Source organism: Cyprinus carpio, chromosome B14 (genome assembly GCF_018340385.1).
Source record: "Cyprinus carpio isolate SPL01 chromosome B14, ASM1834038v1, whole genome shotgun sequence".
NCBI lineage: Eukaryota > Metazoa > Chordata > Actinopteri > Cypriniformes > Cyprinidae > Cyprinus > Cyprinus carpio.
Window position 1 is genome coordinate 16,414,567 of NC_056610.1, and position 13,243 is coordinate 16,427,809.

Consider the following 13,243-nt stretch of genomic DNA (forward strand, 5'->3'; position numbering starts at 1 on the left):
CTCAGTCATCTTTTGTCTTTTCCACTGTTATGGGCAATATTTGTCTGTCAGCACGTATGACGCATCTCTCTGCCTCACATCAAAGCTTTTCGGACAGGTTAGACACGGCACTGTGACGAATAGTTAGCAAGCATGATGGAAGGAAGCAATTTTAAATGACAGTCCCTGGCTTTCTCTGAGTCACATCTTTCTTCTAATGCATTCTTTATCGTGTGCGTGATGTATGCTGTGTGTGAAGCGTGGCCTGTGGACGGAGAGGCAATGATATATTTCAGCTTCTGCTCAATAGTATCCACCAGGTTGTTTAAATATCCTTAAGCAAACATTCAAGGGTTACCCTCTTATTTTCTATTCATTCAGCCACCAGGTTCATCAGATCTATCTCACATGGCCCATGCAATCCATCTCCTCTCTGCTGTTGAAAGGATCCATTGTTTGTTCAAGGAGCCCGCCAATTACATTACATCTTCATTATTAACACACAACTGTTTTCCTTTCCAAAGCCTCACAAATGTTTATTAAGCCACCAATAACTTTATACACTTACATTTGTAAATTAAGTGCATGATTCATCTAACATCAACTTCTCTCCAGCTGTGATGTTCATTTCCACCTTTTTTCTGCTCTATTTCCAGAGAGGAATTTTTCTGCCATTCTCGGCCCTTCTCAGTCTAACATTCTGGAATTTACTGTAATTTAATTCCAGCACCAAAACAACCTTTTCTTTTCCCTCCCGCGTGTTCTCGTGGCACTTTCCTGGATGGCAACCAGCAGCTTCAGGTGAAAACACTTCACTCCAGCAGAGAGACTTGAAGGGAAGTAGGAAAAAAAGAACGAAAAAGTACATTTAGGGCCAGTGTCATTTTTCAATTTATAATCTTGGTGGTTCTCTCAGCAGCTGCTAGAGCAGCAACAGGATGTGACAGTACCAGGCATGAATGAGAGGTGCCTTCCAACGTACACACACGCCAGTGCAAAGGAAATGGAAAGCAAGTGCTCATGGGAGTCTTTGCAAGCTGCAAGGAGGGGATGAAAAGGACCTTGTGCATGCAAGGACAGAAATTCCCCATAAGATTCTTGTGCCTAGCTTCCCCCCTCATAATATTTCTTTGTGGGGCTAGATGTATTAGGAGCTGGAGAAAAAAAAATTATGCCAGAAATTTTGTAACCATGACATTTCTGGCAGTGTTGTCTTTGTGCTTATTGTGCCATAACACTGGCAACGGAACATTTCAGGCTAGGGCGCATGAAATTTCACATACCGTACCTTTCCCATAGCATGAGTTTGCCAGGAATAAATAGAGGAAAAATTTACCCGCTGGTACTGGAACATTACATAATATATATGTAGCAAATATTATATATAAAGCAAATAGGTAATAAGTTCACAAAAATAATAATAATTATTATAATTGTTTATTTAAAAATATATATATATTATTATTGCATTAAAGCAAATGGACCACAAATATACAAAATTAAAAATTCAAAACATTAATAATAATCATTAATAATAAAATGAAATTAATATTAAAATAAATTATATAAAAATATATAATATTATTATTTATATATTATATTATATTATATTATATTATATTATATTATATTATATTATTATATTATATTATATTATATTATATTATATTATTTGCATTAAAGCAAAATCCACTAAATATAAATGTGAGGGTCTATACATATATATATATATAGTATATACTGTATGTATGTGTGTGTGTGTGTGTGTGTGAGTGTGTGTGTGTATATACAGTATATACAGTATATACTGTGTGTATATATATATATATATATATATATATATATATATATATATATATATATATTAACTATTAAACTATATTAACTATATATACTGTATTAACTATTAAATTACCTTCATACAGAAATAAAATATAAAGAAAACAGTGTTTCTAATTTTAAAGGACCAATTAAAATATTATCAAGATTTTTAAATTAAAAAAGTCCACTTATAATAATAACAATATCAATAAAAAAACATCAAAAAGCATAACTTTGTAGTAATAGGCTATTTTCTGTTCTGTTTTTGACCCCCCTCATCAGAACACTCCGTTTCAATAGTTGTGGCAGATTGCAGACTTGGAAGTAAATGCCCACTGCTATGAATGGCTAATAGTTGTGTATGTTTGACAGTGTAGATTCCTCATAGATGGATGCTGCTGTGATTTAGGTCCAAAGTGCATAAATAACTATAAGCTGTTTTTAAACTAACAACAAATTTTGGATTCTGAAACTTACAGGATATTTGTATACAAATTTACAAGGACCTCTTATGTGCAGGGAATAAAAAGGGAATTTTGTTATCTCAGTTCATGACCCCTTTAATGTGCACTTTTGTATTACGCTCACATGTTAGGTTTGTGGTTATTATTTGTTATGTAAATACACATGCTATACTGTTTTTTGTTCCAGGTCCTCCATGGGTGAGTCGTCAGGTAGAGGACAGACAGACAGCAAAACTGGGCCGCACGGTTCGACTTCCATGCCCGGTGGAGGGTGACCCCCCTCCGCTGGTCCTGTGGGTGAAGGATGGGCGGAACGTGAATCCAGGCTGGAGCCGCTACAAGGTTCTGAAGCAGAGTCTGAAGATCAAAGAAGTGGAACTGGAGGATGCCGGCGTGTACATCTGCCGCGTCACCAATGGATTTGGCAGCCTCGCCCTCAACTTCACACTCATTGTAATTGGTAAAGACTGCCTCCCACGCCATACACCACAACCCTTTATATCTCAGTTCTTTATACTTTTGCTCACCCAGAGCATTTGTAGGCCACATCAGTCATCTAGGCATAATCAAAACCTGCACTGTTGCACACGCACAACGGCTTGAGGTAGTGTTTTAGGGGGTTAGTGACCCAGCTAGACATATGGCATCTCAAAACAGCAGAGCTTTCAACTGCAATCCAAAAAGAGCAGAGCAACTTTCAGATGCCCTCTCAAAAGGCTAATTATGGCACAGGAAAGCAGTCGGGTTTATGTAAAGCTGCTCCCAAATCATATTTGACAAAACTGACATGACTGGCAAGGTACTTTAGAGCAAGCATGGTCTCATGAACGTAACATTAACTCCAAAAGCACAAGAGAGCATTGTGCTGATGGAAATTTATGACTTGTTAGCATTTGTTGGAGCATATGGCACTGATGCCGTCTTGCATTATCAAATCTAGAGAACAAAGAATGGTTTCATGTCGTCCGTCACACAATACCTGCAGTTGTTTATGTAGGCCGTAATTTAATACCAAGTTCATACTTTTACCCGGATAGATTTTTTTTCCCACTAGAACCTGACAGGCAAGGAAATTAATACACACCTACCTGGATGGATGGAAGGAGAAAGAAAATGAGGTGTAGAGGCACGTAGCTATTGTGAGGCAATGGGGGTTTGTGTTGAAGTGTATGGTTCTCACTTCTCCTGATGACTGCTGAGGGACTGTGGGGCAGTCGTTTCCAGCCAAAACGTCCTGTACAGGGAGAGGAGACAGAGACGACCTGCCGCCTTCTCTGCCATAAATCTGAACTGGTCCTGTGAAGTTGAGAGGCCTTGAGGACCCAGAAGCCCTTGGCTCTTCCTGTGTAGCTTGCCACATTTGGGGAGGCAGTAGAGGCAACTAGTGTGTGGATGCAAATTATGATTATTCTGCTGAGCGAGTATTTCTGGCTCCCTCCCCTTCATGTCTTTGCTCCGGGCCTCCTGTATGGGGAGTGATGGCGGCCTGCTGTTTTCCTGTTTCGTCCCTGAGAGCTCTGTGGAGCTCAGAGTTACGGTGCATTGGACTGGTTCACTCCCTTTGGAATATAGTTGCAGAGTTTACTGAAGTCATTAACTGCAATGACCAACAGCCCCTAAACAAAAGGCCCATTAGACCCTCCTGTTGCAGTGTTTTAGTGTTTAAAGCTGTGATTTTTGCTGAAAGGAATGACACTATTAGATAACCAGAGAAGGGTTAAGAAGCAGCATTGTTTTTCAATAAAGATTAGTGGACCCTGCAGCTAAAGAGTTAAAGGGGTAATTTACCCAAAAACTCACCCTTTTGTTGTTCCAAAACAGTTTGACTTTCTTTCTTCTGTGAAGCAACATTACAGCATTAGACTATACACTTTACAACATTAGACTATATGCTTTATGGACACTTCATGGACACTGCATTCAAGGCTGAGGCATTTTTCATTTTTCAAAGTGTCATCTTTTACATTCCACAGCAGAAAGAAAGGCATAAAGTTTTGGAATAACTCAAGTTCAAATATTTTACACATCTCTTTAACTAGGTGTCCTTCAAACAAAAATGGTTTATTTTAACATCTCTAATCTGACAGTTTCATCTATATAAATTGAAGCATTTGAGGAGAACATCTTACAAGTTCTTTTATATTTCATCATTGCCAGCATTTTTTTTACATCTGTTAGAATTTTGATAATTTGATGATTAATCATGATCATTTTTATTAATTTAGCTTTATTTATTGATTTATTTATTGCTATTTATCAAGCTCTTATGTGCTGTTTTCAATGACATGAATGAAAATTAATGGTTAAATTAATGAGCGGAATTTTCAGAAAACCTGAAAAATAATAGGCATTTAAATGTCAGTGTGAATGAAACACTGATTAGTGAAAGTAATAAAATTGTTTAAGGAGGGTTTTGGCAACTTTACTGCAAAAGTACATTTGCAAAATTACCTAACAGATGTTTTTTTAGAGATTCTGCTTTTAAGCAGCTACTTAATGTAAATTAGTGTACACCAAAAGCACAACAGGGAGACTCCAGCCAGGACTGACTGTATCAGGAGAGAGGACTTTGGTGACATTCAATAGCACCTGTTGTCATCAGTGCAGCTCTGATCTGCAGCAGGATTTGCACTCACAGCAAGCATGGGCAGAACCGTGCCCTCATATTTTAATGTGCGTGCAATCTATACACCACTTATTTCCTCATGAAAGCATAATTTTAACTTTTAGTTGATATTCTGCCCCATCAAACCAGGCAGTTGATGGCTTGGTGTAATCAGCTGGCAATAAACCTAAACTGAGGTAACAGCTATAATTTAAGCCTTCAGTTTTTCCTGACCACAGTCACCGAAAAGTCTTTGTGCTTTTCACATGCATAAATAGAAACACTTTTTTTTTTTTAATCATGTCTGCAATTGTACATGAGAACAACAACTTGAGTTTTAAATATAGACATAGATTAGCACAGTTTTACAGCTTTAAGGCATTTTTAAAGGATCGTTAACTTGCTCTCCAATGTTGCTCACATATTCAGTGCTTTTTTGCAATCTGGCACAGGGAACTCTGGGAATATAGGTTTGTAAGAATGGCATATTGGGCTTTAAAGGTCACAGTGAAGGTGTTGTTTACCAGAAGGTGTTAGAAGAAATGCTTCACCACCATCTCACGCTGACCATTCTCACATTTACTGATGTGTTAGAGAGCCAAATCAGTCTCTGTGTCATAAACTGCTGTACTTTAAAATGTCCCACAGCACCTGGGCCTCTCCCTCTTTCCCCCGCGGTGGTCCCAGACCCTGCACCCCTGCTTTTTCTAAAGAGCTCCACACACTGTCAGCATTGTTTTCTCACAGATCCAGGGCGAGGGATCTTACATTTTTCTCCTCAACATAATTGTCTATATTGTTTCAATTTATGTTGGCTGTATGAATCTGTGAGTTGAGTAGAAGATCTCGAGTTTGCCTCCAAAAGTAACAGACTCTGCTCACAATTGCACTGTTGTAGAATCCTGGTTCCCGGGCATTGGCTCCCTCTTGTCTGCGTTTCTCACCTATCGTATGGGAGGCCGTACTCTGTAGGGACGCAGCAGAGGGAGAATGTGGCTTGTACTTAGATGGTGGTTTGGGCTGCCTGTTTTATGAGGGGACTGGTGGAGAGCTTCCAGCAGTGGCCTTTTGTTCTTTGTTTGCATGCCACGGGTTACATGTGTTGCAGTTTAGCCAACGTCGTCCTCACCTAAATGGATAATTGTGTCAAAATTACACTTGTATACCAACCCAAGACTGCAAAGGGATGCGGTAGGTGGGAAAAGGGAGGGCTGGCACGTTTGGGACAGCGTGGATATGCCTTCCAGTCTTTGGGTCATGCCACCTTGGCCAGGATTGGCTTGAATGGGAATCACAGCACTTACGTTCATTCATTCGAGATGATTTGCTCATAAGCTTTCCTGCTGCTGAACATTCCAGTAGACGAGCGTTTACTCATTTGCCATGGCTGGTCTGAATGCAGAACAGCCTCACTGCTGCAGTATTTATGTTTAGTCTGATTTACGTCTGTTTTCCACGACAGCTCCTCTTTTGAGAAATGCTTCTCTCCTATTTAAACAGTCCAAGGGGGAAGAAACACAAACTGGGTCATTTTATAATACAGGCACTTTTTGCAGTTGATAAGTTGCTAACATTATATTGATTTATTAATTAATTATATACAAATAATTTAATCATTTAAATCCCCCTTTCAGAATCTGCAAAATGTTATAATAGTTGCATTTATAAAAATGACCCTGTTAAAAAGTTTACATCACCTTGATTCTAAATACTGTGTTGTTACCTGAATGATCCACAGCTGTTGTTTTGTTTAGTGATAGTTGTTCATAAGTCCCTTGTTTGTCCTGAACAGTTAAACTGCCTGCTGTTCTTCAGAAAAATCCTTCCGTTCCACCAAATTCTTTGGTTTTTCAGCATTTTTGTGTATTTGAACCCTTTTTACCAGTGACTGTATGATATTGAGATCCATCTTTTCACACTGGGGACAATTGAGGGACTCATATACAACTATTACAGAAGGTTCAAATGCTCACTGATGCTCCAGAAGGAAAAACAGTATGCATTAAGAGTCAGAGGTGAAAACTTTTTACAGTAGTAAATGAAAAAATATGATATTAAGGCAAAATAAGATACATCTTCATTCTGTTCAAAGGTTTTCACCCCCGACTCTTAACGCATGGTTTTTCCTTCAGGAGCATCAGAGAGTGTTTGAACCTTCTGTAATAGTTGCATATGAGTTCCTCAAAATCATACAGTCATTGTTGGAAAGGGTTCAAGTACACAGAAATGCTGGAAAACCAAAGAATTTGTGGGACCTGAAGGATTTTTTTGAAGAACAGCAGGCAGTTTAACTGTTCAGGACAAACAAGGGACTTATATAAAAAAAAAAATAATAATAAAATAAAAAACAGCTGTGGATCATTCAGGTTACAAAACAGTATTAAGAATCAACGGGGTGTAAACTTTTGAAGGGGTTCATTTTTATCATTTCAACTATTATTTTGTCTTGTGGACTATAACATTAAACATAATGTAAATATATATCTTTTATGTGAAATATCTTATTCAGGTCAGTACTAAATAAACAATAACATGCATTTTGTTTTTATCCCATTTTGCAGATTCTGAAAGGGTGATGTAAATTTTGACCTCAACTGTATATATGTGCATATATATATATATTGTCCTTACATAATATTATGACTTAAAAAATGTACTCCTTTACCCTACTGGCAATCATAAGAAATCATAAAGTGATTAACGATAAAGTGATTTATGGATTTTTATAATTAAGAGAATATAAGTTTTCATTGTGGATATTTTTTAATATGCAGGGTGAAGTCTTTTTTTTACACAGATATATATGAGAGAAACATGGCACAGATATAATGACTATATGTATTTCAAGAAAAGACTAGAAGAATACAGTAGAATTTATTTATCTGATGTCAAACGTATCATAAGGACCAACCAAAATGCTTTTAAAGCCCTACTTTGATCATGCATCTCTCTAACACTGATGTATTTCGTAATTCTGATTACTTGTAATGTGACACGGAGCTTCACAACTTGGGCTCTCAAGAGAGTGTTTGTTTTATTTCTTTCATTGTAGGGAAATAAGCTCAGGCAAGTTCAAAGAACAAACACATATGGACACAAATGAATTCATGCTTGAGAGTAGCTGAAGAAAAGACATGGTTGAAAAAAGGGAAAGATGAAAGGATGCTTGATGGAATTGAAACCAGTCTGGACTCACATGAAATTAAGCTGAAATGGCACATAAGAGTGAGTTCAGGCAGAGAAGTGAGAAGCATAACTGAGAAACAACAGTCTGTAAGTTTAGCAGCACAAGGGCATAAAATAACTGATGATAATGAAATGAAGATGAAAATGTAAGCCAAAGAAACAGTTTCTGCTGATTTAATGTAAATACAAATATGAAAAATTTAATTCTGAAACTCAGATTGTATGCACTACAGTACCAAAATCTGGGGTCGGTAAGATTTTGTTTTTAAAAAGAAAGTCTCTTATTCTCACCAGGGCTGCATTTATCTGATCAAAAATGCAATAAAAGCAGTAATAATGTAAAATACTATTACAATTTAAAATAAGTGTTCTCTGTATTATTATATATTTTAAAAAAATGTAATGATAAACCTGCCATTACTCCAGCCTTCTGTGTCACATGATCTTCTAATATCATTCGAATATGCTGATTTCGTGCTCAGCTAACATTTCTTATTTTTATCACTGTGCTTCTTAATATTTTTGTTGATATTTATACAAGGTTCAAAAGAACAGCATTTTTTAATAGAATCTTTTGTAACATTATAATGTCTTTACTGTCATTTTTGATCAATTTAATACATCCCTGCTGAAAAAAATATATATATTTTTGTTCTTTCAAAAAAATAAAAAATCTAATTGGCCCCAAACTTTGAAAAGTAGTGTATAATTTCCATTTAAAATATATAAATTAAAAGAGAACATTGAAAAAAAAAGGCTCTCGGACATTTAGATCCCACTTTATGTCAAATTATAGCATCCAGTAAATGCACTAAATATTTTGACTCCAGTATTTTATGATGCATCACGTGCCCACCCTGTATTTCCTTCTATGTGCAGTTTAAACCAGAACCTAATCACATCATGGCTTTGGTTTCATGGCGTACAACTGAGCCTTCTTTGAGCTGCAGGGAGAGCAAAGGTTTTAATTAAACTAAAAGGATGCAAATTACCCACCTTCATCAGAGCCACATTAAAGGGCCTTTCATCCACCTCATTAGAGGGGCCAGAGGCTGGGCCGGGTCCTCTGCAGGATGCTCCGGGCCCACTCCACTCACAACAGAGAAGAAAAGAACACGGGCACATTAGGTTTGGCCAATTTCCTCCCGGGTCTCCATACTACTGTTGCTGCAAACCACTTATGGCCCCATAAAAGATACAAGGAGACTTCTAATTACCCTTTCTCCTCTGCTTCTCTCTGTCTTTCCCTGCTGTGAATCAACCAACAGTCTCTAATTTGCCTCTTCAGTCAGCACATAGAGATATGCCAAATATACAAACTGAAATTAGGTGTATGTGTAAAGCTAACAAAAATGGAGGTAGCAGATCATATGCTTAAAAACATGAAAGCTTACCTACATTACCCATCTGAATTGATTTTTTTTGTTTTTTTTTTTTTGGCAAGAATAAGCACTTGCTTTTGTAACAGCTCAGTCTATTCTTTTGTATTTCCCTCTCATCTCTCTCCAGTATTCTTGAATACATTTGAATACATGAAATAAATAACCATGATTCTTTCAAGAAAGATTAGAGCTCTGTAATGTTTTCATCAAGAACAAAATGATTGGAAGAGCTCAAAAGAACTGGAAAGCATTCAAAAGTGCAACATGTAGCCGATCAGTTCATACCTTTTCCATCCTTATGGAACTTCGTGAGTACTATAATCCCACTATAGTAAACAGCATTGGCAGAGTTTTCCTTTGATTTACAGGAACAGACATGGTTTTAGTTAGTGATAGGCTATAACCTGAAAAACACAGCATCACTCTCTGCCAAACGACTCTTCAATCTTCATTACATCTTTGATTGAAAAAAAGGTAACAAGGCCTTTTTCCTTTGATGTTTATTTTATTTAGATGTCGCTGAAAATCAGTAGAAACATTTCAATCCGCTTTCTACTCCATGTTTTTCTTTGATTTTTTTCCAAGCATGTGGAGCTCTCCATGACAGATCTACAGGAATGTATTTTTGCTCACACAGGTATGAATGGAGAATGAACCTTTTTGAAGGCACAGCTTTCAACTTCGTCCCGGCTGGAAAAAATAATATGTGAGCCTTATTAACACTCAGTCCACATGAAGATCATTTGTAAGTTGAGCTGCGGGGCTGCATGTGGACCTCTCTGGACCAAACCCTCCTTCTTTAAGCAGCCCTCTCTTTGAATCTATCTCTATGGGGATGCAAAGGAAAAGGAGCCCGAGCCCCCTGTCCTTCAAAACTTCAGAGCTCCTTTTCTGCTATTTTCTTGTCCTAACGGTGCAAAAACATCACTGAGAGTAGGTGAACTGTGAATTGATTCCATGAGAAGCATGCATAGTAATACCCATAAATCCATACAGCTCCAGAATGCCCTGTCAGGAAGAACCTGTCTTTTTGGACACCTGTTTAGAGAACTCACCCTTCACAGACCAGAGAACCTGGAGCTCGGGCTCTCAGTAAGACTACTTTAGTCCACATAAAGCTCCGCTGATTCCACTCTGCTGCTGCTGAATAGAGCGGCAAAGGCTTAATTTTGCTCCTACACCCCAGGGCCAAAGGTAACAATGGACTGAAGGCTGGTGAAAACACTTCTGCTTGCTTTGGCCTGGTTGTCTGTGTTGAACATGCAAGCCCTGTGCTCAGCATATGAGGCTTAGCAGGGACAAAGGTGCAGTGCTTTACTCCAAAGCAGCTATACACACAGCCTCAGGACAGCAAAAACTATAGAAAAGAGAGACAGAGAGTTTGAAGGCTTTCCTAGCTGAAAAGCCATTACCAAACTTTCATTTCATCCGGTTCAGTAATGTGGACATGCACTATGATTCAAAATCAGTACGTTTTTATTTTATTTTATTTTATTTTATTTTATTTTATTTTATTTTATTTTATTTTATTTTATTTTATTTTTTATTTTGACCGAATAAAACATATGACAATAAAATGAAAGAAAAAAATAATATGAAAGAATTAAATATTATAATAAAACAAAACTCAGCTTTGCCATTACAGGAATTATATATTAAAATATAAATCAAATCTTTTAAATTATAAAAAAAAAAATACAATATTGCTGTTTTACTGGATTTTTTTTTTTTTTAGCAAATAAATGTAGTCTTTTTGAGCATAAAAGACAACATTCAAAAAATCATTCTGACCCCAAATTTTAATCATTTATTTGAACCAAAAAATATTTCCTTTACATTAAAATATTTTTAAGCATACGAAAATCAATTGAGGTGAGATTTTTCCAACAAAATATTTTATATATTTTATGCACTTAAAAGAATATATTCAAAAAAAGTATAATATTTTTAAAAAATCTACTAAGAATTGTTACCATATTGATGAAAAATTAATATACAATTCAAATAAAGGTAAAGGTACCATATTGATGCAATTTTATTTTACATTTTACAATAACACTAAACAATGCATATGGCATCCAAATATTGGTATCAATCATAGTGACACTTCTAAACTCTGCGTCATTTAAAGGTGAACAGAAACCTTTAATGTTTGGTTTCACTTTTTCTTCTTAAGTGAAGAACTAGCTGTACCAAGCAATGATGATGCTGGCTGAACCAAATTATGGAAAGTATTCATAAGGCCTTTTATTAAGTAGTTTCATCACCTAGCCATGTGAGAACCATTTGTTGCCCATGTTGATTCATGGCTTGTTGATTTGGGATTGCTCAGAATAAGTAATGTTGTGTACATAAAGATGTTGTGCTGGGTTCATGTACACACTTGTGTGTGCCGACGATCCGTCTGCTGTGGATTCAGGAAAGTGAGAGGGTTCTCTGTGCATTCCCGTGACTCAAGCCAGAGAAATTCATCCCAAACAAAGCAGGGCTCTCAGCTCTGTCTGCACAGTTTAGGTTAAAGTCAGTTAATTGGTTTCCTGTCCAGGGTTAAGTCAACAGGGTGTTGTGTCTTAAACAGTGTGGAAACCGGAGAGAAGAAACAATATAGCAGTGTTTGTTCACCCACAGTGTACAAACCCCTCTAAAATAATACGTCGGTTCGGCCTGGTTATCATTCCCATGGAGTTCTGAAACGTCACCGGTTCCGAAACAAAACACAAAATCCTTCACACACCTCACAGTCCACTGATCTCCAAGTGAAATCACTCGTTTTTCAGCACAGAGGGGTTCTGTTGGCTCTCAAAGCACTACAAATAAATCTCACCTAGTGTTGGCCTTTGCATTGACCCGCTCATTCAACATGATTTACATGACACCATTTGCAGGCATTAATAGTGGGTATGAAGATGAAAGAGCTCATATTGCTAGAGAAACATCTAAACGCTGATTTATGGACCAATATCTAAACTATCCTTTAAAGTATGCCTGAGATCATGAGGATTTTTCAGTTGACGAGTTAGACTGGGGTGCTTAAACGAGTTTCAGTGGTTTCACTTATGCTTTAAAAGATGAAACATTTTCATATTGAATTTAATCCATTAACACTGAAACAAGCTGACATTTAAATTGCTCCCTGCGTAGCAGAGATTTGCCTGAAATCATTTGTCAGCAAGTCTTTATAGATAAAATATAAAATATTTTTACATGTTAGTATTAAATGTTTTCAGCATTAGAGAACATCTTAGAAAAAAAAAAAACTGACAGTTTTGGACACTTAAGTCAATATTATAAGGGGCAACTGGAAACAATACTGCATTTTTTCTCAGACATTATTTTGAGATTTTTTCAATGATTATGTAAAGTCAGTACACCACAGTTCACTACTTTGTTTGAGATTTAGTTATCCAATGCAAAGGTATTCATGCATTTTTTTTTTTTATATAGGTTTAATTTTTTTAATACTTTAAAAGCCATTGTATATTTTAATGTTACATTTAGGTAGAAATGCACAACGATTCATTTCTAAAAATCTGTTTCCTCCACAATTCCTATTGATTATTTGAATAGGACACATGATGAAAATCATAACAGCAAATATTTCTCATGATTCATTACTTTGGATCGTGTCTTGCAGATGATGCAGCTGTGACTCAGAACCAGCCTCCACCAGACGCAGCAGAACCTAACGCAGATCTTACCCTGCAGGACCCTACCGGAGAGCCATGGGGTAAGCATCTGATACACACCCTCCTCATCTTTCACTCAACGTTACTCAAAGCATGAGGTCATCAGCATGGACCGTGTCT

At 36.8% G+C, this 13,243-nt stretch overlaps 1 protein-coding gene across 1 annotated transcript in view; it reads left to right on the forward strand.

Annotated features, from left to right (window-relative positions):
* LOC109101838 (fibroblast growth factor receptor-like 1) overlaps positions 1-13,243 on the forward strand; it is a 35,203-nt gene that overhangs the window by 17,133 nt on the left and 4,827 nt on the right. Inside the window, exons 3-4 of the mRNA XM_042738238.1 lie at positions 2,452-2,724; positions 13,072-13,164. Of these exons, the coding sequence (XP_042594172.1) occupies positions 2,452-2,724; positions 13,072-13,164 (366 nt within the window). The remainder of the gene's footprint in view (positions 1-2,451; positions 2,725-13,071; positions 13,165-13,243) is intronic.